Genomic DNA, 27,682 nt, shown 5'->3' on the forward strand with positions numbered 1-27,682 from the left:
TACTCACTCAATCACACATACTCACACTCACTCACACACACACTCACTCATACACTCACTCACTCACACTCACACACATAAACTCATGTACTTTTCAGCACATTCTAATTTTGACATAGATATTCTCTATTTCACACATTGGACGCACAAACAAATGCGTACAATGAAAAAATCCATTCAAGATATTTACAGCCTAAGCAAACAGCAATGAGTTGACCATTTCCCCCTGATACTACTTTGGTCATTATTACTCCTGAGTTAAGAATAGTTCCATGTAAAACAAAACAAAAATTGTATAACAGGATGAATGTGCTTATTTTTCCGAGCTAGTAAACTCGGCACACAGCAGTGAATTGAGGGAAGGGAGAGAAAATGAGATCCTTTACAGCTGTTCTGTAAATCTGTGGTCTCTGAGTGCCCCGTTAGTCCCAGGCGCCGCCCGCTGCCTCCTATCCATGGATCTCATTGCTTTTATTTGGCACTGCTGAATAGCCTTTGCAATCCAATTATCCACCCAATCCCACATATCTCTCTTTATGTATACATAAACTGTATTTTAAAATGTTTTATTCATACTCTAGCTAAACATTCAAACTTACTTTTCCATGTATTTTCACTTCACCTCAGCTGTGGGTGGAGTGGGTTTACAGTATGTGTGGGATTGGACCTGTAGGCTTGCCAGTTTGTAAAACCCCAAAAGACACAGTGCAATCCTTAAAAGGGTAAAGCTACAGTATCTGAATGTCAGAGACCCGTTCAGGAAGCCTGGCTTGGGCCTGCCAGGGAGCTGGAGCATTGCTGCTTTAAGCCGCAGAGAGAGAAGGGGAGTAGCAGAGAAAAGAAAACTGTTTAATTTAACCAAACTGTATTCCTGAGAGGCACACAGCACATAGCAGCCTGAGCCAAAACAACCTGAGAGGCACACAGCACATAGCAGCCTGAGCCAAAACAACCTGAGAGGCACACAGCACATAGCAGCCTGAGCCAAAACAACCTGAGAGGCACACAGCACATAGCAGCCTGAGCCAAAACAACCTGAGAGACACCCTTCATTCCAGAGGAGGGTAAAGAATAGAGGATTTAACTGGAACAGACTGTGCTCCTGGAAATCGTACAGCATGGTTTTGTGGGGACTAGCAGTGGGGACAAAAAAGCTTTAAAATGTCCGCAGAGAGATGGAGTGTATGGAGCTAAATTTTGGGCATGGTGGGTGGGTGTGTGGGGTGGCTGACCATATGGGTTTCTGTTTACAGCCTTCTCATGGGGGTTACTGGTCGGACGGCGGGTACTGCCATGGAAGTTCTCTTGGGGTGGTTGGTAAATGAAGAGGGTAACTGAGCCAGTGACATGTGCCCCCCTCTGAAACAAAACAAAAGGCAGAGGAGACAAATGAAGCATTTATTTGGGCGGGGAGTGACGCTGGTCCTTTTCAGGGGCCAGGGGACTAAGTGACTGCCCAACTGCATTAAACAGTACATAGAGGACTGGGCAGATGCCTGAAGGACTGAAGGATAATGGTTAACTGACAGCTTATGGGCCCATCTGCGCCTCTACCATGTTGTTAAAGAAGGTGGGGGGTGCTCACTTGACTTGCTAAGGAGGAGCCCCAACCTCTACAGCTGCCCTGTAATTGAGAGTGTGTGAAGAGCGCTGTGTGTTTGTCTGCACTGTCAACGAGTGTGTGTGTGTGTGTGTGTGTGTGTGTGTGTGTGTGTGTGTGTGTGTGTGTGTGTGTGTGTGTGTGTGTGTGTGTGTGTGTGTGTGTGTGTGTGTGTGTGTGTGTGTGTGTGTGTGTATGTGCTTGAGAAAGAGATGATGTGGTGAGAGAGTAAGAGTAACTATTAAGTCATAACCTCATCAAGCTTCAAGAAAAGAAAGACTGAATAAGACAAAGCGACCAAGCTCTCCTCAAACAATAAAAACCTCTAGACAGAAAACCTCTAGACAGAAAACCTCTAGAGAGTAAATCTCTAGTGAGTAAACCTCTAGACAGAAAGTCTCTAGAGAGAAAACCTCTAGACAGAAAATCTCTAGAGAGAAAACATCTAGACAGAAAATCTCTAGAGAGAAAACCTAGAGAGAAAACCTCTAGAGAGAAAACCTCTGGAGAGAAAACCTCTAGACAGAAAACCTCTAGAGAGAAAACCTCTAGAGAGAAAACATCTAGACAGAAAACCTCTAGAGAGAAAACCACTAGACAGAAAATCTCTAGAGAGAAAACATCTAGACAGAAAAACTCTAGAGAGAAAACCTCTAGAGAGAAAACCTTTAGACAGCAATGAGAGTTATGAGAGTCTGTGCTGTGGTGGGATAACAGGAAGCTGTTACCTGTCATGTTGACCCAAGCATGATTGTAACCCTGTTTCCTGTAGGGATGATGGAGAATGACCTTACATTGACATCTGACCCCACTTAGCCTGATCTGAGAGGAAAAGAGAGCTAGGCATTGACTGACCACTGGGGAGTTAACTCAATGTGACTCTCTTTTACGAAGTCCCTTCAATTTTAAAAGGTCAAAAACAGCTAAGCTCTTGTCATCTTTGACTGTTGGTAGCATTTTACACTATGGCATGTAATTAAATATTAATAACATGGTAATAGTATAGTAACAACAAGTTATAGTTCCTTACAATAAAAAGAAAACGTATATTGCCATTTCTAGGTTCTACTATTGAGAGCAAAGTTAACTCTCTCCCTCCCAGTTTGCACTGCCCTGTCTAGAGCCTTATATCCCTACCCCTGCCCTGTCCAGAGCCTTATATCCCTACCCCTGCCCTGTCTAGAGCCTTATATCCCTACCCCTGCCCTGCCCAGAGCCTTATATCCCTACCCCAGCCCTGTCTAGAGCCTTATATCCCTAACCCTGCCCTGTCCAGAGCCTTATATCCCTACCCCTGCCCTGTCCAGAGCCTTATATCCCTACCCCTGCCCTGTCCAGAGCCTTATATCCCTACCCCTGCCCTGTCCAGAGCCTTATGCCCTTACCTCAGTCAAGTGATTAACAACTCCCTGTCTGCCTTTCCTTGTTCAACCACTGCATTCAGTTGCCTTTTCCCTGTGTTCCACAGCTTTGACACCCCCAATCCCTCCTCTGCACATGCACACACACTCACACACACTTGTAAAAACAACCTCTCACCCCCTTCCTTCTCTCTCTCTTTTTCTCTAGCCGTTGTGTTTGGTGGATACTTCCATGAGATAAAGAGAGGCCATATTCTATGGCATCCATTCTCCTTGACCTTCGCAGGCCTTTTCACTCTTTCACTCTCTTCAAACCGTCTTTTGGAGCACTCGGCTGAATGTGGCAAGTCCATCACGGGTGAAGGGGGTGTGCGAGAGGTTGAAGGGGCTGAAGGAGGAAGCCCCGAGCCCCGAACCAATCGCCCCCACTTCAAAGTTGGCCTGCATTCATTAATTGCCCTTTGAATTGATATCAGAGGGTCACAATAGGGGTGTGAAAGGAGAAAGAGGCTTTAATGAAGCATAGAGCCCCCATTCATCTGCAGATAACTATGTTTTTATGCTTGGATTGTCATCATGCACGGCATTATTAAAAAAATTATGCGAGGCGGAGGAGCAGGGGAGGAGAGGAGAGGAGAGGAGGAGAGGAGAAGAACAGAGAGAGCCCGAGGCGAGGTTTAGTGAGAGTGATTTGGTGCTCCCCCTTGCCCCCTGTGCCCTCGTGCCCAGGGACACACTGAGTGACACATTCCTCAGACTGACAGGGAATATCAGTCTTCGGATGGTCATGTTATTTAGGGCAGTTGCCATTTTGCTCTATATAGCCTCAGTCAAACTTTGTATAGTCTGAGTCTGACTCTATACAGCCTCAGTCTAACTCTATACAGCCTCAGTCTAGCTCTATATAACCTCAGTCTAACTCTATATCACCTCAGTCTAACTCTATATCACCTCAGTCTAGCTCTATATCACCTCAGTCTAACTCTATATAACCTCAGTCTAACTCTATATCACCTCAGTCTAGCTCTATATCACCTCAGTCTAACTCTATATAACCTCAGTCTAACTCAATATAACCTCAGTCTAACTCTATATCACCTCAGTCTAACTCTATATCACCTCAGTCGAACTCTATATAACCTCAGTCTAACTCTATATCACCTCAGTCTAACTCTATACAGCCTCAGTCTAACTCTATATAACCTCAGTCTAACTCTATATCACCTCAGTCTAGCTCTATATCACCTCAGTCTAACTCTATATCACCTCAGTCTAACTCTATATAACCTCAGTCTAACTCTATATCACCTCAGTCTAACTCTATACAGCCTCAGTCTAACTCTATATAACCTCAGTCTAGCTCTATATAACATCAGTCTAACTCAATATAACCTCAGTCTAACTCTATATAACCTCAGTCTAACTCTATATCACCTCAGTCTAACTCTATACAGCCTCAGTCTAACTCTATACAGCCTCAGTCTAACTCTATATCACCTCAGTCTAACTCTATACAGCCTCAGTCTAACTCTATATAACCTCAGTCTAACTAGATATGACCTCAGTCTAGCTCTATATCACCTCAGTCTAACTCTATATAACCTCAGTCTAACTCTATATCACCTCAGTCTAACTCTATATCACCTCAGTCTAGCTCTATATAACGTCAGTCTAACTCTATATCACCTCAGTCTAACTCTATATCACCTCAGTCTAACTCTATACAGCCTCAGTCTAACTCTATATAACCTCAGTCTAACTCTATATCACCTCAGTCTAACTCTATACAGCCTCAGTCTAACTCTATATCACCTCAGTCTAACTCTATATCACCTCAGTCTAGCTCTATATCACCTCAGTCTAACTCTATATAACCTCAGTCTAACTCTATATCACCTCAGTCTAACTCTATATCACCTCAGTCTAGCTCTATATAACGTCAGTCTAACTCTATATCACCTCAGTCTAACTCTATATCACCTCAGTCTAACTCTATACAGCCTCAGTCTAACTCTATATAACCTCAGTCTAACTCTATATCACCTCAGTCTAGCTCTATATCACCTCAGTCTAACTCTATATCACCTCAGTCTAACTCTATATAACCTCAGTCTAACTCTATATCACCTCAGTCTAACTCTATACAGCCTCAGTCTAACTCTATATAACCTCAGTCTAGCTCTATATAACCTCAGTCTAACTCAATATAACCTCAGTCTAACTCTATATAACGTCAGTCTAACTCTATATCACCTCAGTCTAACTCTATATCACCTCAGTCTAACTCTATACAGCCTCAGTCTAACTCTATATAACCTCAGTCTAACTCTATATCACCTCAGTCTAACTCTATACAGCCTCAGTCTAACTCTATATCACCTCAGTCTAACTCTATATCACCTCAGTCTAACTCTATATCACCTCAGTCTAACTCTATATAACCTCAGTCTAACTCTATATAACCTCAGTCTAACTCTATATCACCTCAGTCTAACTCTATATCACCTCAGTCTAACTCTATACAGCCTCAGTCTAACTCTATATAACCTCAGTCTAACTCTATACAGCCTCAGTCTAACTCTATATCACCTCAGTCTAACTCTATATCACCTCAGTCTAACTCTATATCACCTCAGTCTAGCTCTATATCACCTCAGTCTAACTCTATACAGCCTCAGTCTAACTCTATATAACCTCAGTCTAACTCTATATAACCTCAGTCTAACTCTATTTCACCTCAGTCTAACTCTATATCACCTCAGTCTAGCTCTATATAACCTCAGTCTAACTCTATATCACCTCAGTCTAACTGTATATCACCTCAGTCTAGCTCTATATAGACCCAGTCTAACTCTATATCACCTCAGTCTAACTCTATACAGCCTCAGTCTAACTCTATACAGCCTCAGTCTAGCTCTATATCACCTCAGTCTAACTCTATATAACCTCAGTCTAACTCTATATAACCTCAGTCTAACTGTATATCACCTCAGTCTAGCTCTATATAGACCCAGTCTAACTCTATATCACCTCAGTCTAACTCTATATAACCTCAGTCTAACTGTATATCACTTCAGTCTAGCTCTATATAACCTCAGTCTAACTGTATATCACCTCAGTCTAGCTCTATATAACCTCAGTCTAACTCTATATCCTTTCCTGTGGCGGTCCTCATGAGAGTCAGTTTCATCATATCGCTTGATGGATTTTGCGACTGCACTTGAAGAAACTTTCAAAGTTCTTGAAATTTTCCAGATTGACTGACCATGTCTTAAAGTAATGATGGACTGTCGTTTCTCTTTGTTTATTTGAGCGGTTCTTGCCATAATATGGACTTGGTCTTTTACCAAATAGGGCTATCTTCTGTATACCACCTCTACCTTGTCACAACACAACTGATTGGCTCAAACGCATTAAGAAGGAAAGAAATTCCACAAATTAACTTTTAACAAGGCACACCTGTTAATTGAAATATATTTGTTTAACACTTTTTTGGTTACTACATGATTCTATATGTGTTATTTCATAGTGTTGATGTCTTCACTATTATTCTACAATGTAGAAAATAGTTTTAAAAAATAAAGAAAACCCCTGGAATGAATAGGTGTGTCCAAACTTTTGACTGGTACTGTATATTATGCCCCCCCCCCCCCCCCCCCCCCACCCCCCACTTCTAAAACCAAAGTTGCACCCTTGGTATGAATCATCTGCTGCTGGATATTTTAATTGTGAGATCGTGTTAACAAGGTGAAAAAACTAAAGAGAGAAGAACTAAAGTATGAAGTCTATTTAAGAGTATACATGGAATGTGCCATGAGTGGAATCCATCAAGTCATCTTACTGAGTTTCCATATAGTCTAATTCTTCTGTTCCCTAACTGCACATACAACTCAAACTTTCACACAAAAATATCAACGCATGACTTGTGTGAAAGATTCAGTGACATTGAACCTTTATTTAACTAGGCAAGTCAGTTAAGAACAAATTCTTATTTACAACGACGGCCTACCCCAGCCAAACCCAGATGACGCTGGACCAATTGTGCGCCGCCCTATGGGACTCCCAATCACAACTGGATGTGATACAGCCTGGATTCGAACCAGGGACTGTAGTGATGCCTCTTGCACTGAGATGCAGTGCCTTAGACCGCTGCGCCACTTGGGAGCAAATGCGTGCATCAGCCATTATTTGGAATGTGCCTTCGGAGTGTAACTGAATCCATGAAGATAACTGATTTTCAGTAGGGAGCACCTTTAACACCTTAAAACATAAGACCTGGAACATGGTGATGTATATGAGAATGTGATATGGGAACTTGACCATGGATCTATGCTACAGTATAGTGTGTATTGTGTTTCCAACTTCAATGCCTCTTAGCAAATCCTCTTCCAGTGGCACTGTAAGACAACGATGAACATCACAAATCCAACATCAGAAGCCATGCAGAACATAAATCTGCAAACACTCACACACTAAATACACAAACCTAGCCCCTAATACTCTCTCAAACAATTTTCTTTTACCCCCCTCCCTTCTCTCTTCCCCATTCACTCTCTTTCCAGCACCCCCCCCCCTCCCCCCCTCCCCCCCTTCTCCCTCTCCTCCTCTCTCCCTCTCCTCCTGGCACTAATCCGGTGTGTGGCCACATTAAATTGTATAGATGCTCCAGCCTGAGTAGTGGGTAGTTCGTCAACTTTATTTACACAAACAAAAGTCCTGCTCAGTTTCTGTTACAAAAGCAGCTAAATCTTTTGGCTCTTTCATGTATTGTCAGCTCTTGATTCCCCTTTGTCCTGCAGCTATGGCCTGGATCTGGGCACAATGAGGCTGGGAGAATGGCAGCAGATTGGCGGAATGCGCCTCAATAAACCTAATTATGACACGATGACTGCGCTCACCATGGCAGGTTTTCAAAGATCCCAGACTTATTCAATTAGCCCTTTCCAGGAGTCCCTTTCACAAAATAAAGTTATCCCTCTTTGACTGTTTGTCTTTCAGATGGGGAATTTTGTGTGTGTCCGAGTATAAATGGAAATGTGCTGGGCCAACAAGGCTCCTCTGTATGTATCATCAGTGTTATTCAGGGAAATTTTAATTGGCCAAGTAAGGTTAAGAAGATACACTGGAAATATGAGAGAGGAGGAGAGAGGGTCATTCTTGTACATTATCAATCATTAGCTCCATTTCTAGGGTTAATTAACTCAATGTTAGCCATTTAGATTCTGGAAGGCAGAGAAAATACTATATTGAACCCCCTGCTAATGGTTATGCAGGAACTGTGCCAAAATAGAAAATATGCACAGGAGGCATTTAGTGAGACTGGATCACTGACTGGACATTTGGAAAAGTATTTTCTTAAGAGTGGCATAATGTGTTCAACTATTGTAATTCTAAGTTGAAAGTATTTTCTCTGACACATGAATTGAGAAAGATAGCCTGCCCTACTGTCTACTTAACCAAATGCACCAGCCTTTTTTCCAAACACATTTGGCACGTGAGGATATACTTGCGCATCATTTTAGGCACTGTGGTGCACGAAGCTGCAATTGAGCGAGCTTGAAATTTCCGAAATACATTTCAGTTGTCTTTTTCCCCAGACAAATAAATCCAAACAAGCCGCCTTTGATGTGGACGCTTAAGAGAAACGACAATGAATTCTGAACGACCCTCGCACAACAATGGTCTCAACAAACATCGACTTCATCAATGTTTGACCCGTTAAGCTGGAAAAAAAAGTAATTTTCAGATTGTAATTGCGGCTGTAAAAACAGCATTCCAAATGAGACCAGACAGAAAAAACGCACGAAAATAGTGGACGCCACAGGTCTCGAAAAAACTACAAATCGTTAAAAAAAAGTCGAGATTTGGCGTTACTGGCGTCACTCTACCCATACAAGGCAATCTCTAGAGCGCCACAATAGCTTAGTCCTCAGGACCAAACACCAACCAATTTGAAGTGTGCGCTCATTTCAACTCTCATTACCTACGCATAATAGCATAAACCATGCATTAGTTTGGGTTATCTGATATTAGTGCTAAAATTAACTGTGCCCGTTTCAAGTCAAAGCATTGTCGTGGCAAAGGTCATTTACATTTTTAGTTAGCCCTTAGGGTAAAATGTACACTTGACCGATACGAATGGAAATAGGATAGTAAACTGACTGAGGTAAAGCGAGCCCGAATGAGCACGTGGACACAGCACAACCTTTCTAAGGAAACGGATACTATTTTAGGCTTATTAATATTAGTTTATACCCTTCATTTTGTAATTAATAAAACAATGTGACATGTATTGGCAACCAAATAAAGACAAATATCAGATGGGTCAATGATTTAACGGATAATTTAATTTTAGGGACCTTTCTACAACAAACTGACTTCCTTTTGTTAGCGGTTGCACTCCTGAAGATGAACCATAGATATTAAACGAATGTGCGCCGCAGGCATGGAGAGTAAGAGAAGGAAACCGAGGGAGAGGGGCGGGTTCGCTCTCTGGATGAAAGTAAAATGAAATAAAAGGCTCAATTTAATCCGCTTGAAGAGATTTTGAGAGCGCAAGGGGTGAGAGCATGATGGGTGAGTATTGCAGCAGTGCGCATGACGAGTGGCGAGTTCCATTGTGACCGCCGCTCGAGGCCAAGCGCGCCTCTCGGGGGAGAACATTGGTCCCCATTCACCAAAGGAGTCCTTAATACACTCCCTCGATCATTAAATGTGACATAGCACAATATCAAATCATTTAGAAGACATTATTAATGTTTAAAAGGGAAAGAATAGGGCATCAAAGACTTAATAATAGACCATGCACAGGGACATGTTACTAGCCAATTGTACATGTATATCATCAGGCCTATATTGGTAAGAAAATATATTGTGCAACAATTTGTACTTAAAAAATAAAAAATAAATATTTATATATTAGGCCTATGATTTAAATTATTAATAACCATAAAGTAGCCTATGCATATATTTTGGAAAATATTTGTAATTTTATTAGATATAATATTTTGTCAAAACCGTTCATATGAGGCTGCTACACAGAAACTATAATTTCTTATCTTGGGGCATTGGAATTTGTAACATGCCTAAATCATTATTAAGTGACATTAACTAAAAAGGCCAATATAAAAGTGTTGAAAGCGTGAACCCGAAACATCAACAAAAAACTAGTAACTTTTAAACGTTGTGTAAAATATGTGAGTGTGCACAAAATATAATCTGAGCGCACATAATAACCAAAAAGTTCGTTTTTTCGTAAACCATTATGTCCGCAATGCCCTGTATGTCCAAAATTAAAAGTAACACATTATCAAGAAGTTTAATTCACCTCGCCATTAAATAAGCGTATTAAGCTGATTTGAAAGCATGTTGTTTAAATATCAGTTAGGCCTATAGACTGTGTGTGTGTGTGTGTGTGTGTGTGTGTGTGTGTGTGTGTGTGTGTGTGTGTGTGTGTGTGTGTGTGTGTGTGTGTGTGTGTGTGTGTGTGTGTGTGTGTGTGTGTGTGTGTGTGTGTGCGTGTGCGTGTGCGTGTGTGTGTGTGTGTGTGTGTGTGTGTGTGTGTGTGTGTGTGTGTGAAAGAGGGCTTGAGAGGTTCTGAATGGCAGTCGGCTTTTTTAGACGACCTAAAAAGACTCCAAACGAAACATTTTGTAGGTGAAAACGGCCATTTCTCCATGGTGAACAGTCTCTAGACCTAGCCCGAGCAGCGGCTATTGGCGGACCTGAATAATTCATCCTTCATTGCGGTCTCATAATGTATTTTCTCTGCCTTTTGTTGCAAAGCTCCTTCTCCTTTTCTGACTGAATTATAAACAGGTTGCCTTCTTTTATGGCGACCAAGCTGCTGCGAAGCCAGGCTTTGTCCACGCGTAACCGAAGCGTAAATCTCAATGGACTCTCGCGCCTTTGTCTCCCAAGTTCATCCTCAAATGTCCGATTGTGTGCTCGAGGCCTGGCTTTGTGAGGGATGGAACTGTTATACAAATGTTTGATCAACTCATTTGGGACGTTTTGTCTCCTCCAACTCCCTGTCTTTTTCTATAATTTGTTTTACTGTGCTTGCATTTTACAGTAGAGCGGAAAGAGCAGGTGCGTTGAGATGGAATAGGCCTGCGAATTCGTTCATAATAAATTGTAGGAAACCGTAAAATGGGATGTTATGAGATTTCTTTGTTTAAAATACATCTTGGCAATTAGGGGTTGAAAAAGTTTTTGGTTCTTTTTTATATACTTTTGATGAGGGGTATTTCCTCAAACATTACAACGGGGGTATGTGCATCTCGATTAAAATGCATGTATAGGCCTAATAACAACGTTATTAGTATGATAAAGACATTATAAAAAGTAAACATGTACCTACAATAAGCCTACAAGGTAAAGGCTAGCCTATATATATAAGCAAAGTGTCCTACCATAAACAATTAAATGCAAATATGTAGCAGAAGTAGAATATGCACAGACTGATTCGAGGCCTGAACGTTATAATGTTTGTCTGCAACAAATATCGTGGGGGTTGCCCACTTCGTGCAAGCACCCGTGGTTACACATTCGTTCACTTAATTGTTTTAAATTATCTCTCTCTCTCTCTCTCTAACACACACAGACACACACACAAAGTTTCAATCCTCCCTTTACCACAAAAGTTATCACCTGCTGTTTGAATTATCGTAACGCCTCATGGGACAAGCATTAGCAGGAGAGATATGGTCGATAAGAATTCAAAACAATCCAGTGCACTTTATGACTGTTGACCAAGGAAGACACTCTCCTTGTGCTTTCACTTCATCGGAAACAACAACAGTTTTAGAGTTAAAGACAGACTAGGCCTATCTACCTCGCAGTCTAAAAATGAATGGCAACCCGTAAGGAGGGGTGACTCCCATTGTGAAAATGTAGGCCTAGCCTATAACACCGAGTCAGAAAACCAAGAAGCTTACACAAAACAAGATGAAAACCTTTTTCTGTCCATCTTTGTTTAGTTTTGAATAAACGAGAAGTTTCCTCACCGTTTCAAAGAACATGAAAGTGCACAGAAGCATTTAGTTCTGTGTATGAAGGGCCTACCCCTTACGCAACAAGTAACTGCCTCACACAAGTTGCCTATAGAAGAGAGGAAATTATTTATTTATGATTGCACTCACATCGGTCTCCTAAGATGCCCTCGATGCTGTGTTTGGCCCGCCGTTCGTGTTCTTCTAATTCCTTTTTCTCGATTTCATCTTCATCATCATCGTCATCTCCCTTCCCTCCGAATTTACTCCTCATGATGCGACTGATAGAGCTCACTGTGTTAGAAGAAATTACAGAGCACTGATTAATAAATAATAAACTGGAAAAGTCTAAATAAAAGTTCAACAATCTGCACTCACTGGCTTTTATTTGTTCTTCTAATCTACCGTGATAAAGCATCAAATAAATCTAACTTGATATCAACATATGCACCATTAAAAAAATCGATTGACTTTACAATATTTTTTTATGATTTTATCTTAACTTAAAATTAATTTGGCAATTACATTATAACAGTTATTATTTCCCCCAGCCATAATTTTCAGCAGGTGTTAACGTTTTTGTTTTCAGAGAGTAAACGGTTTATTATTGTGGTAAAATGTGGTTATTGAGAAAGAAAATACATTAGTCCCATTATCATAAATAAGACGGTGATGATGATGACCATGATGATGATGAACAATCTATGGCTGCAGGTGAAGATTGCGCCCATTGAAATGGGCAGCAATTATGACAGAATGCAAATGTTTCCTTTTACCTGATGGAACGGTGTTCCGGTCACATATCCCATCCATCAGTAATTTATCCCGAATCTCCCAGCTAAACATACCCGGGTTGTCCCGCTTGTACTCCTCTATTCTCTTCTCAACATCAGGTGTCGTCCCCTGCTAAGGAAACGACAAATCATATCATCGTTAATTAATTAAGGCATAATAAACAGCTCATATCTCCTTACACTGTCTACTTACACTCAGCAAAACAATATAGGCCTCTTACATGCTTTCTCAACCTGTAGCTTGTTAAATTTTAATCCAACATGTCATACCTCGAGAAAACAGTTTTAAGAGAATAATAAAATGCATGACAATACAAAACCCAACAATTTCACCAGCAATAGAACTGCTCGTGCTCCCTCACCTTGGGTTTGCTTCCTCCGATGGCCCCGGGTCGGATGGAGCCGGTCTCCTGGTACCGGCAGAGGATTTTGGAAACGCAACCGTGAGAGACGCGAAGCTGACGGGAGATTACGCATGGCCTGATGCCATGGTGGGCCATTTCGACGATCTTATGGCGGATATGGTTGGGCAAAGGTCTGCCATTTATGAAAACTCCCCCGAGCTGGTTCATTCTGCCTTGGCCTAACGGGGTTGAGACTGAGTAAAAGAAAACACAAAATGGTCACCAGAAGGCTTCATGGTTATAAACTGTAGGCCTACAACACAACAACTAACATTATTTCCATCATAGGCTACTAATAACACCACAAGGCTACTACTACATTTTTAAAAATACATAATAGCCTAATAAAAACTTAAAGTCGTTTAAAATGAAAGGTTTGGTAACAATGAAAGTCCTTAAAAGTTGCTTTAAGTAATGATGCTGTATCTTATTATTTAAAATAGCGAGGTGTATAGCCTACTTATATGAGCCTGTAAATCTTCTGTAAATAAACAAATGATTTGTTTTCAGAGATTAAGAGATTATTAAATTAATACTTTAATTAATAGTCCACTGCAAACAAATAGATACATAAAAAGGTGTCAATAATGACTACAAAAAAAGCAGATGATAAAGATGACGTTAACCGTTCAAACCGCTTTGCATCCGATAACCGAAATGAAAATAACTTTGAAAAATGAAACATGAAAAGAACATTACATTTTAATTGTGTTACTTCTCAATTTTGCGTGTCAATCCCAAAGTTTTATAAAAAATGTTTTTACAATTGGATATGACCACGTTTATGTTTAGGGGGGAGGGGGTTATGGAGTAGGCTACAGAATATCCTATATTAATAATCACTCCTTAATTATTACGCATCGAAGCCCAAATCTCCCCACAAGCAGTGCTCAAAAAGTTGTTTCGACTTTTGATTTTACCTTCCAGTGGGAAGCCACTGTGTGGGTAGTTCTGAGCCAGCATGGGGCGCATCATCCTTGGTATTGCCCCTGCCAACGCAGTCATACCTCCACAACCCTACGCCTTCAACTAACCTCCCGCCAGAGAGGAGAACCGGGAGCTGCCGACGATGGAGCTTGACCACTGGGAGAAATTATGAGTAAAAATGCCCTGTATTCCAATTCGTGGAAGGTTAGCCTTGATAGGGTAGCCACTGGACTAGACAAGAACCAGCGTCCAGGGAGATAAAAAAAAAAAACACTCCCGCCTCCCGAAGAAAAGAGCCCAAGTTACCAAACCAGGAAAAACTTGAGGTAGACTTCTGAAGAGTGCGCCTATGCGTTGATCTTTCAACAGTCGAGAGGCACTTGGATACGTGAGGGAATCTGCGATGTCATCAATAATCATGCAAGTGATGTTGTTGTCGCTGTTGTTGTTGACACACGTTCAGAGTGAGGGAAGATGGTCAAAACCCAGAGGAACAGTTATTAGTTGTGCTGCACTTCTTTGCCATCAGTGATCCAGGCTCTGTGATTGGTTTAGAGGAGGGAGACCGGCTCTTGGGCGTGCGTAATGATTGGCTGACGGTGCAGGAAACTTTCTTCCTCAGAGTTGTTGTCAGAGGCGTTGCTTGGGACAGGACTGAGGAAGCTTCTTTAATCATCTTCTTGACAGATGTGACATCACCTCAGGTCATAAGTTCGATTACATATACAGATGCGTGTAGTTTTTAATGTTTTTAATGCCGTTTTGATTAGTCACTCAACATACAACAGTGTTTAATTGAAGGTATTTTTTCGTAGAGCCTATGTTTCCATTTGTTCTCACTCTATGGCCTGAAGATAACACAAACGCTGCAAAAGTTAGTGCACCTCGAGGAATTTATTGTCGCTTTTAGATTGCGCACTACCAATAGGAGAGCCGTCTGACCGGGACTCGCGCCCCAGCAGGGTACGACGCCAGGAAAGCGGTAAAGAACGTCTGCTCTGCTGACAGACGTAACTATTGTGTTGTTGGGCATTTATTTATACTTGCCTTGCAAGTTTTAAAGACACGTAGTATCCCTATAGGCAATCTCACAAGGAAGGGGCATTGCAGTCTCTCTCTTTCTCTCTCTCTCTTTCTTCCTCAATTCAATTCAAAGGGCTTTATTGGCATAGAAAACATATGTTTACATTGCCAAAGCAAGTGAAATATAACAAACAAAAGTGAAATAAACAGTAACAAATTAACAGTAAACATTTCAATCACAAGAGTTTCAAAGAAATAGAGACATTTAAAATGTCATATTATGTCTATGTACAGCGTTATAATGATGTACAAATAGTTCAAGTACAAAAGGGAAAATAAATAAACATAAATATGGGGTATATTTACAATGGTGCATACAGAGAGTTCTTCACTGGTTGCCCTGTTCTTGTGGTAACAGGTCACAACTCTTGCTGCTGTGATGTCACACTGTGTTATTTCACCCAATAGATATGGGAGTTTATTAAAATTGGATTTGTTTTCAAATTCTTTGTGGGTCTGTGTAATCTGAGGGAAATATGTGTCTCTAATATGGTCATACATTTGGCAGGAGGTTAGGAAGTGCCGCTCAGTTTTCACCTCATTTTGTGGGCAGTGTGCACATAGCCTGTTTTCTTTTGAATGTTTGGCTGCAGTGCAGGTCATCGTAGAAGAAGTGAAAGCAGCCATGCTCTTTAGAGCTTCCTTATCAATCAAAAGAGCAGAGGTTCATTCCCCACCTTTGAATTCAGACAAAACCCCACTTCTCTCCACTGTCCATCTAAAGGAGTTCATTTTTACTTGGTTAGCTGCATGTTTGCTTTTAGATGTAATTTATTTAGTCCCAATAGTATATAGAGTAATGATCCAATCACTTTTGAATGGTAAAGGTATTTGGATGATTTTGTAGTAAACTGTAATTTTTTTGTCACACATTAATCCCATGGCCTTGTTTTATTTTTGGCTGATATTTTCAAATTCAATATAAAACATACACATACCATTTTAAACCCTACATACACTACACGACCATAAGTATTTGGACACCTGCTCGTCGAACATCTCATTCCAAAATCATGGGCATTAATATAGAGTTGGTCCCCCCTTTGCTGCTATAACAGCTTCCACTCTTCTGGGAAGGCTTTCCACTAGATGTTGGAACATTGCTCCTTTTAGCCACAAGAGCATTAGTGAGGTTGGGTACTGATGTTGGGCGATTAGGCCTAGCTCACAGTCGGCGTTCCAATTCATCCCAAAGGTGTTTGATGGGGTTGAGGTCAGGGTTCTGTGCAGGCCAGTCAAGTTCTTTCACACCAATCTCATGCTGAAACAGGAAAGGGCCTTCCCCAAACTGATGCCACAAAGTTGGAAACACAGAATTGTCTAGATTGTCATTGTATGCTGTAGCGTTAAGATTTCCCTTCACTGGAACTAAGCAGCCTAGCCCAAACCATGAAAAACAGCCCCAGACCATTATTACTCGACCAACAAACTTTACAGTTGACACTATGCATTCAGGCAGGTAGCGTTGTCCTGGCATCCACCAAACCCAGATTCATCCGTCGGATGCCAGATGGTGAAGCGTGAATCATCACTCTGGTGAAGTAGAACGCATTTCAACTGCTCCAGAGTCCAATGGCAGCGAGCTCTACACCACTCCAGCCGACGCTTGGCATTGCACATGGTGAACTTAGGCTTGTGTGAGGCTGCTCGGCCATGGAAACCTATTTCATGTAGCTTCCAACTAAACGTTTTTGTGCTGACGTTGCTTCCAGAGGCAATTTTGAACTTGGTAGTGAGTGTTGCAGCTAAGGACAGGCAATTTTTACGCGTTAAGCGCTTCAGCACTCGCCGGTCCCATTCTGTGAGCTTGTGTGGCCTACCACTTTTGGGCTGAGCCGTTGTTGCTCCTAGACGTTTCCACTTCACAATAACAGCACTTACAGTTGCCCGGGGAGGTTCTAGCAGGGCAGGAATGTAACGAAATGACTTGTTGGAAAGGTGGCATCCTATGACCGTGCCACGTTGAAAGTCACTGAGCTCTTCAGCAAGACCATTCTACTGCCAATGTTTGACTGTGGAGATTGCATGGCTGTGTGCTACATTTTATACACCTGTCAGCTATGGGTGTGGCTGAAATAGCTGAATCCACTTGTTTGAAGTGGTGTCCACATACTTTTGTATATATACCGAACAAAAAAAGAAATGCAACATGGAACAATTTCAGGAAATCAGTCAATTGAAATACATTAATTTGTCCCTAATCTATGGATTTTACATGACTTGGCAGGGGCGCAGCCATGAGTGGGCCTGTGGAGCCAGGCCCAGCCACTCAGAAGGAGTTTTTCCCCACAAAAGGGCTTTATTACAGGTGAAGAAGCTGGATGTGGAGGTCTTGGGCTGGCGTGGTTACACGTGGTCTGCGGTTGTGAGGCCGGTTGGATGTACTGCCAAATTCTCTAAAACAATGTTTGAGGAAGCTTATGGTAGAGAAAATTAAATTAAATTCTCTGGTAACAGCTCTGGTGAACATTCCTGCAGTCAGCATGGCAACTGCACACTCCCTCAAAACTTCTGTGCCATTGTGTTGTGACAAAACATTTTAAAGTGGCCTTTATTGTCCCAGCGTAATGTCCCAGTGTAATGACCATGCTGGTTAATCAGCTTCTTGATATGCCACACCTGTCAGGTGGATGGATAATCTTGGCAACGGAGGAATGCTCACTAACAGGGATATTAACAAATTTGTGCACAAAATTTGAGAGAAATAAGCTTTTTGTGCATATGGAAAATTTCAGGGCCTTTTTTTATTTCAGCTCATGAAACATGGGACTAACACTCTACATGTTGTGTTTATATTTTTGTTCAGTGTATATACTGTAAATACTCTCTTCATCGATTTGGTTAATAATGTATGCCTATAATTGATTGTTTTGTAAGCATTGGATTTTTTTTTGTGTGTCGTCCCAAATACCACGCATTTCACTCCATTTGACATGTTATTCTCTCCATAAAGTGGTGCTTGCGCGTGGGGCGCATATGTCATGCACAGAAGCACAGAGGTCGTTATCCATCCAGGTGCCGAGGTGCATTATAACCGTAATAGCTCGCCCATCGTGGCAACAGCTGAACCTTTGACGCGGGACCTGATGGCATATGCACACGTACAGGCTAAATTGACTTTTATTAGGGCCTCCGTGATAGCCTACATTACATAATACCAATAACACATTGACAGGCCTATGCTTGCTGCTAGCGCCAGTAGCCTTGCTAATAGCAACTACAGAATAGGTTTGACCAAATTGATGTTGAAGACATGCTACTCCCTCTCCATGCTACTCCCTCTTTTGAGGATTGTTTAGTTTTTTCTGATGACAAAATGTTATTCTGAAATGTATGCCATTGTAATGGTATTTGAACGAATTCACACTCCACATGACGCACCTGAAGACAACAGCAACTAGTTGGAAGGATCAGACGCACCTGATGTTACACGTTTTTTGTCTTTACCACCACCTCTCCAACTCCGTGAGGTCACCTAGGAGAAAAGAGAGCACAGCAGAGAGATCGAATGTAAGCACTATCAGACTTCTCTTATTTACGCAGAAAATATGTATCCCACTGGCTTTAGATTTAGTCAATTAACATTAGCCTATTTTGTACCTTTGAAAAGACAACTTAAATGTTGTATTTCTGTTAGAACGCGCGTGGACAATAGTTGCGCGCGGTAGAGAAAATGCGTAGGGAAAACGAGGGTCCTTTCACGTGCTAAGGAGCAGATTATTGTCATTCATTGAACCATTAGGAGGAAGACAATTCAGTAAAATTAATATTAGTTTTGTCAATTCCCTTGACATTTAAATAGCCTATTTGAACACGGGAAATTGTGAAATACTGTTGGAAAAAATATTTATAGTCATTGATGTACTACTGCTTTTATATTTCCCTAAAAAGCCTATTTATTTAATCGACCATTTTTACAGATCAATTCGATGGGATGAAAATGTATATTGCCACATCCCAATATGACGTTTCTGGTGAGATCATACTTGTAAAGAATATAATTATCACATTGATGATGATGTCGTTTATGGACGGCTTTGACGGGCTGCATTAAGATGATTTGTGGCAAGTTATTTTATTATGACAATTTTCCTAAATCTAAATATTTTAGTTTAAGAACATCAAACGTCATATTACCAAAACACCAGACACTCACCTTTTAGTGAAATGACAATATGTTTTACTTTACACCTAATAGTGTCATCCCTCTTGGACATTCTGGAAAAACATTCATCTTAAATTGACTAACGTGACGATTTCAGGGGTCTTTGTACTTATTGAAACTGGATATTGTACCCTAAAAAAACGAATGGAACGAAGGAAAACAGAGAGCGATGATGCATACCTCCGACTTCTTGAAAGCAACACAGAATCTCCGTGTCTAATCCATTACCGGGGATGAAATTCAAAGTCAGAAATTTCGCTTGATGAGAAGTAAATTAGTTGTAGATTAGTTACAGAGTTAGAGTCAAATCTATAAACACTTATTTGTCCAATATTTTTTTAATGAATGCTATAGATCAATAATCGAATTAAGTAATGTATGTAGGCTAACTAGAAGACTAACCTCCGAGATGGTTATAAAACAAAGTTCTATAAAAATATGCCTAACTATGTCTCTAAATGTTTTAGTGTTTATCATTATATAAATATTTAAATTAAATATAAATTAACACCATATTATGAGTTATCACATAATTGGTTTGCAATGATGCTAAATGTTGGAATTTGGGGATGTTGTTGGAATTATGTTCAACCAAAGGCTATATTGATAGCTATTTATGGTTCTGTGTTCAACTATTGAACGCACAAGGATCATGTTAGAAGGATTAAATGAGTGAAAACATGTTTGCCCTGACAAGTGGAGATATGGGAAAGCAAATGAAGTTTAATCAAACAGAAAAATGTGAGCCATGAATGAATAGTTGGTTGGTAAGAGAGGGAGGGGGGTGTTAGTAATGACGCAGCTTCTGAGATGTTATCACAGCATCCTGTAACACAGGGCTGTCAAACTTCTGGATCAGGGCCGCATATACTACCAGAATTTCATCCTTGCATAAAGGCCTAGACAATTCAATTGCCCTGAGAAAATGATGGGAAATATAAGAATGATGGAAGAAAAACAAGGGAAGGGGAGAATGAATGGATAAAGCTCAGCTAACTCCCTCTATTCCCCTGATCATCCAGGTCTCTCTCTCCTTAACCAGGAGGTGGTGGTAGAGGTGCCCTCCAGGTGAACCTATCCCTTCCTCCCCTTCCCCAGCCAGAGCTCACCATGGCTCCTCGGTCTACGAGACCTGCCCTAAGGTGAGTCTCCCAGCAGTGCACCCAAACCCACCCACTCTCTCTCTTTCTCTCCTTGGAGGGACATGGGGTCATAGAATGGTGCAGGTATGTTGCATGGCCGGTGCTGGGTTTAGCCTCAGAAACAAAGCAACCCAATACCTGACTTGCTAATGTGGAAAGGCCTCTCTCATCTGTCTACCTGCCATCCAACCCAAGCCACAGTTTACTCTGCATTAGGGAAGTATACTGGAAGCAGAATAGAAGGTTACTCAAACCACGGTTGTTACAAGCCATGTGGATTGCCTGTTGGTGGAAGATATGACATAATGTGTAATGACCGTGAACCTGCAGCTGTATTCTTCTCATCCTGGGCAGAGAGGGGGTTGACCCTGATAACCCTAATCATTACCTTTTTCCAGCCGCAAAGGAAGTTTCTGTTTCAACAGGAACACAGATATGGCAAGTCGGCTGATGTAAAAAGGGCTCTATAAATACATTTGATTGATTGATTGAAGTCCTTATGCATTGTTCACATACAGATGGCCTTAGAGTATACACCTGGGCCCGGAGAGGGGTGAAGAGAGGATTTTTTTAGTGTTAATTTACTCTGCAGACAATTTAACTCAAGAAAACAGTAGTGTCAAAAACAGTAGTGTCAAAATGACCGTATGCATTTTGTTACAGCAAATGATCTACACTCTTAAAAAAAGGTGCTATCTATAACCTACAAGATTTATTCGGCTGTCCCCATAGGAGAATCCTTTGAAGAACCCTTTTGGGTTCCATGTAGAACCATTTCCAAAGAGGGTTCTACATGAAACCAATGACTGGAACCCAATATGGTTCTAAATGGAAGCAATAAGGGTTCTCCTATGAGCCCATCCGAAAAACCCTTTTGGAACCCTTTTTTCTAGTCTAGAAGTCTATGTTGTATCTATCACCAGAGGGTGTCTGTTAGTCTAGACAGACGGGTTGCCTCCGACAATGTAACCAATGTTCCAGCGTGCTGCTGCCCTAGGTCTGGGATTTCCGAGACTAGGCGTCTGTGGGCAGTGAGTTACTGCTCTCTTCTGCCAAGGACTATTCTATGGCTTGTTGCATCCATGATAATTCAAACATCAACAATTAACTGGCAGTTCTTAAAGGGATAGTTCGGGATTTTGGCAATGAGGCCTTTTATCTAATTCCCCAGAGAGATGAACATGTGGATACCATTTTTAAAAATCCCAAAGTATCCCTTTAAGTATTGTCTACTGACATGCCCATCATCAATATATCTAATTTCAAAGTTTTAAGAGAAAGAATCATTGCACATAAACATTGTAATGTTTTCTTTATTACTGAACTGTGTTAAACAGTACATACGTAACATTTATCTGTGGAAATACATTTTAGTACCTTAACAACAATGAACAAACTCAAAAACATCACCTTTTTATTCATCATTAATGAATACAATAATAGACAAAATACAGTATATATATATATATTACTTGTGTCAAATAAGAGGGTGAAAGTGCTTCTTCTAACGGTTATACTGACAGTCTGACAGGGGAGTGACAGAGGAGTGACAGGGGAGTGACAGGTTGATTCAAGCAGGCATGGCCATCTTTAGAGGCCAGGTCCATAATCATATTTGATTGTGAGGCAATGTTAAAGTAAATGTGTTAGGGCAGTAAGTGCTTGTATATAACTCTCTGTATATCCCAGCCTTCTCAAATGTGCATATTTTTATGTGAATCCTAAAAGACGTGTCTGTAAGATGAGGACCCAAGAGGCAGGAAACAACAGTCTGTTCCACACAGAGCACATACAGTATAAAGTAAATACAAAATTAAATAGCTTCAAGGCTGTATAAATCTAAGCCTTGTGGTTTTAAGTAATACTGTTGGGATTATTTATCCTTCTATGGTAGTTAAGTGATTGATTTATATCATTGATTGGACAGAGAGTCCACTCATCATGATGTGCTGGTCTGAATCAGTCAGTCCCTGGTTATAGCGGAACCAGTGCAGAACGGTAGAATTCCAAGGCCCTGATTTCAATACCCCTGGCTTACTGACTAATATTGACAAATCCAATCCATCTCATTTTAGTCTCTCAGTTCCATAGGTATTGCAAAAACTGTGCCATCCTCACGGCAACTCTCTCGATATGCCCCCTGATGATCACCAACCATACAGGCAACAGACTAGAGGAATCCGTTTGCTATGGAAGCCTGTCAAGCACATGGCAATTAAAGATGCAGTCCAGAGTTTTACTATATTTTCAGCCAGTAGTTTTTAAGGTGGTGCTCACTAGCCAAAACGGTTCGCTGTTTTTTGTGTAGCCTACTACGTCATCCAACTGTATCCAACTCCATTTTGTATAATATGTTACAAATTTTGCAATTCATGTGATATGTTACAAATCCAATTTGTGCAATATGTTACGAATTTCAATACCTCATTAGAAAACTGAGGAAATGCCTCCTCCCTTCTTCAAGAAGCTCATCAATGATCTGAAGTGATTGATAACAAGACTGAAAGCAATATGGTGGAAAGGAACCTTACTTTCACCTTCCCTGTCTGTCAAACTGGTGGGGATGATCAGTTGACAGGCAGATGATAATGATCCGATGACACAGGCAGCAGAAAGGCCAGAGAAATGTACACAAGTGTACAGTAGGCCTACAACCGGTGCACTTTTGAAATAGGAATGTAGCAGGCACCTGTTCTCTAGACCTACTCTTGGTAACCTAAACACTATGTCAATTTAAATACCGGTAATGACACCTCTCCCTATCTTCACATCACCGTCAAATCACTGTATAGCAGATACTGTACTATTGACATATCTTACGTTAGTGACTTCTCAATTACATACACTATGTATACAAAAGCATGTGGACAAATTAGTGGATTTGGATATTTCAGCCACGCCCGTTGCTGACAGGTGTATAAAATCGAGCACAGAGCCATGCAATCTCCATAGACAAACATTGGCAGTAGAATGGCCTTACTGAACAGCTCAGTGACTTTTAACGTGGCACCGTCACCTTTCCAACAAGTCAGTTAGTCAAATTTCTACCCTGCTAGAGCTGCCCCGGTCAACAGTAAGTGCTGTTATTGTGACGTAGAAACGTCTAGAAACAACAACGGCTCATCCGGTAGGACACACAAGCTCACAGAACGGGACCGGTGAGTGCTGAAGCGCTTAGCATGTAAAAATAGTCTGTCCTTGGTTGCAACACTCACAACCGAGTTCCAAACTGCCTCTGGAAGCAAAGTCGCACAATAACTGTTTGTCGGGAGCTTCATGAAATGGGTTACCATGGCCGGGCAGCCGCACACAAGCCTAAGATCACGATGAGCAATGCCAAGCGTTGGCTGGAGTGGTGTAAAACCCACCACCATTGAACTCTGAAGCAGTGGAAACGCGTTCCCTGGAGTGATGAATCACGCTTCACCATTTGGCAGTCCGACAGACGAATCTGGGTTTGGCGGATGCCAGGAGAATGCTACCTGTTCCAATACATAGTGCCAACTGTAAAGTTTGGTGGAGGAGGAATAATGGTCTGGGACTGTTTTTCATGGTTCGGGCTAAGCCCCTTAGTTCCAGTGAAGGGAAATCTTAACGCTACAGCATGCAATGACATTCTACACGATTCTGTGTTTCCAACGTTGTGGCAGCAGTTTGTGGAAGGCCCTTTCCTGTTTCAGCATGACAATGCCCCTGTGCACAAAGTGAGGTCCATAGAGAAATTGGTGTGGAAAAACTTGATTGGCCTGCACAGAGCCCTGACCTCAACCCCATCAAACACCTTTGGGGTGAATTGGAACGCCGACTGCGAGCCAGGCCTAATCGCCCAACATCAGTTCCAACCTCAGTAATGCTCTTGTGGCTGAATGGAAGCAAGTGCCCGCAGCAATGTTCCAACATCTAGCGGAAAGCCTTCCCAGAAGAGTGGAGGCTGTTAAAGCAGTAAAGGCGGACCAACTCCATATTAATGCCCATGATTTTGGAATGAGATGTTCGACGGGCAGGTGTCAATTTTTTCTTTTTTATAGTGTAGTGTATATTAGTGACTTCTCAAGGACAGGTTTTGAGACAGTGAGAGGCATAGTGGGTAGTGTATACTTTTCAGGAAGCTGGTATCAAACCCTGGTCCTCAACTCTGTGCATTCAACCAGTCTAGTCTGGGAGCAACAGGCAGTTAATCTAGGTCTCAGGCAAGGTTACCCATCATCATACGAGCCTACCATTGGTAGGCATACAAGTGCATGTATGAATTTATCAAATGGTAGGCTACTGTAGGCTTACTACTCAATGAGCAGGTGAAGGCCTTTATATGGTGTTTGCTATATCCTACTTTTAAAAGGCCATTCTGAACAATATATATTTCTAAAAAAGTAAAGGAAGGGAGGGATATAATGCTAGTATACAGCAGTATATACATAAATCACACACATCATATTATCATCATGATCATCTTCATCATCAGGCGTTCCGCCTATTCGTTCCAGATGAGCGGCCTGTCTCGTGATCGGGTCTATATTTTAACCAGCAGATCAGCCACGTGACGACCACCGAGAACATGGCTAGGATGCTGGCCACCGACAGGCAGATGGGTCCCGCGGGCGAGGATGGGCTGCTGTGACTGTGCACGAAGATCAGGCCCATGAAGAGCAGAACCAGCATGGACAGAAAGGAGAAGATCACGCACACACAGCCCGTAGTCAGGGCAACCCGCTTGCAGCTCTGACAGCTTCCATAGCGCACCGAGTCCTGGGAGAGGGTAGTGGCCGTGGACAAGGTAGTGGAGGGGGTAGCTTGGCTCGTGGACGCCCCCGATGCCTCCTCGCGCCTGAGGGCGACGAGTGCGGGGTGCAACCGGGGAGGGTAGAGGGGCAAAGCATCCTGAGGCAGAGGGTCCGAGTCAATGTACAAGGGGAAATCCTCCGTTACCTTGGTATTATTGGGTAGGTTTTGTATCCGATAGTCCGGTACGGGTGTCCTGTGGCGACATATAGGGCAGCTGATGCGCCATGGACGCTCCTCGCGGAGATGGAGAGTGTTCAGGCACTCCTCGCAAAATGTGTGCAAGCATTCTAAAATCTTGGGCGCGCGACGGTCAAGGTCGAAATAATTGTAACATATTTTGCATTCATACTCCTCGTACGGGAATGCTGTATCCAGGCCGCTCGGGTGTTCTGCTCCACTGGATGCTGAATCTACCTCTGCCATGTCATCTTTCGCCGATCACATTCTCTACGAACACAAAGGAGCCGACAGGCAGAGATGCTGATGACGGTGTTCGTCTATCCCCGTTCATAAAAACGCCATCATCTCTCTGATGAATTGTATAGCCGACGTTGAAATTGTTGATACATTTGTAAAATCCCCACGACGTCAAAAAATGAAAATCCAGTTGTATCCCCTCATCGTCAGTGTTCAGATCCGCTGGTTAAAAATACATGGGTCTCATTTTACGCTTCGGGTGTGGAATCGGTGATGTAATGCTCGTGACGACTCTTCGATGCGAGGGTTGGTTCATCCGCCGGAGTGATCTGTGCTCAGCCCGCATTGAGAGGAGACAGTGAGGCGGCTATTGACACAGAGTTCATGGTTGTTATCTTTCCTATCGGTTGGTGGAAACCGCCCGGGTTGAAAGGAGAGGCCAATATACACGGTTTTCAGTCCTCTCTGGGAGTCAGACCGAGAGGAGATGTAGAGATAACAAGGTCCGTTGCCATCATGCCAGACAGAAGAAATGTGCCATAATTAAATCAAAACATCTCATGAGTTTACACGATAGACTCTGTCAAAAAGTAAAAGTTTCATATTGGTCCCCCTGTGACATGACCTGTGTTCATACTGTTTTGTTTTATATCCTCCTGAGACACCAGCAATGAATTGTTGTCCTCTCTAGTGTACATCAGTTCATCAGGTCCGTATCTCTGAGGCCATACAAGACACTGTATTCAGTCCTGCTTTTCAGTGATATCAGGTGTGGGTGTGTGACCGTGACAACTTTATCTTCCTGGTTCTAAGCAAAAATGGCTTTCATCAAAATTAGCACATTTTATGGACATTTGAAAATAAGTGTGTGGAGCCTAATTATTAATTATAATTTTTATGCGTTTTATATTCGAACTGTTTCTAGTAAATATCTCAGGAATAGTTAAGTGAGTTGTCAGGACTGTGTAAAACATTTTCACATTAAATATGAGCTAAATAAGAGCTTATCAAGAAATATCCTCTGTAGTGGACACCCGGATGACGCAACTACGTTTTTCACTTACGGTAGGCTACCCATTGACTGTAATCAAATGCAGTACAGCAGGGGTGTCAAAGTCAAATGGACGGAGGGCCAAATAAAAAATGTAGCTACAAGCCGAGGGCCGGACTGTTCGAATGTTCATTGAAATTTTTTTAAATGACGCATATAGTCTAGTGAACCTAATTGAACCTACTGAAAACCTAACAAATATATTCCAATATGATCAGATAAATAAAGCAATATTTTCTTATGGCTCTGTCAGTAATCTTTAATTTTCAACAGACACAAAAGACAAATTTCCTTTATATAAAAATCCCCATAACATGAACATTAAATGAAAGAAACCGGTATTCAAGGCACCATCAGTAGCCTATATTTTCTATTTTAGCAAAAGTGGGCTAAATTTACTTCAAAGAAAAAAACAATAATAGCAATTTTCTATCATCCACTCAACTGAAATATTTTTAAAATATAATTGGATTGAAATACAATAAAATAAAGTGCAAAAATCTATTAATCAAAAACAACACTTTGTTTAAGGAGAAGTAACATGCAGTGAAAACAAATATTAAACTTTAACTTTTAAACTTGAACTGAGTAAAAACTCTAAATATGTGATTGCACAGTAATGTTCACTTGTTTGAGGTTGAGGGTGATACTTGGTGGTGTCCCATCTTTTCCACAAGTTCATCAATGTTCGGGGTAAGGCTCTGAGCTGAGGAAATCCTCAGAATTGAGTGGAGGTGTTCAGCAGTAAGTCGACTTCTGTGTGATGTTTTGTTCAGGTTCATCAAAGAAAACAGTTGTTCACACAGGTATGTGCTGCCAAACATAGACAACGTTTGAGCAGCCTGGATGCGCAGCTGGGGCATTGTGTCGGGGAGGAAACGGGCGAACTCCGCAGCACCCACTGCCGCATATTTTGCCCTCAGTGCATCATTGCATTGGAGGTCAATCAACTCCATTTGGAGG

The 27,682-nt window shown here is 41.6% G+C and overlaps 2 protein-coding genes across 6 annotated transcripts in view; both read right to left on the reverse strand.

The window, feature by feature from the left end:
- Nucleotides 1–14,603, reverse strand: part of LOC129822334 (paired box protein Pax-3-like) — a 34,101-nt gene extending 19,498 nt beyond the window's left edge. For 2 of the 5 annotated variants that reach the window (XM_055880547.1, XM_055880548.1), the window contains exons 1-4: nt 14,073–14,603; nt 13,111–13,346; nt 12,803–12,860; nt 12,105–12,248 (exon numbers count right to left, since the gene is read on the reverse strand). In XM_055880547.1, the coding sequence (XP_055736522.1) occupies nt 12,105–12,248; nt 12,803–12,860; nt 13,111–13,346; nt 14,073–14,157 (523 nt within the window). In that variant the 5' untranslated portion in view covers nt 14,158–14,603. Of the gene's footprint in view, nt 1–12,104; nt 12,249–12,730; nt 12,861–13,110; nt 13,347–14,072 lie in introns of all 5 variants that reach the window. The other 3 variants (XM_055880544.1, XM_055880546.1, XM_055880545.1) reach the window with 2 other exon arrangements.
- A 7,161-nt stretch (nt 14,604–21,764) lies between these two features.
- LOC129822336 (E3 ubiquitin-protein ligase RNF186-like) lies at nt 21,765–26,403 on the reverse strand. The gene has a single exon (XM_055880550.1). The coding sequence runs from the start codon at nt 25,672–25,674 to the stop codon at nt 24,928–24,930; it is 747 nt and encodes a 248-aa protein (XP_055736525.1). The 5' UTR covers nt 25,675–26,403; the 3' UTR covers nt 21,765–24,927.
- Nucleotides 26,404–27,682: the final 1,279 nt, after the last annotated feature.

This window comes from Salvelinus fontinalis, chromosome 24 (genome assembly GCF_029448725.1).
Source record: "Salvelinus fontinalis isolate EN_2023a chromosome 24, ASM2944872v1, whole genome shotgun sequence".
NCBI lineage: Eukaryota > Metazoa > Chordata > Actinopteri > Salmoniformes > Salmonidae > Salvelinus > Salvelinus fontinalis.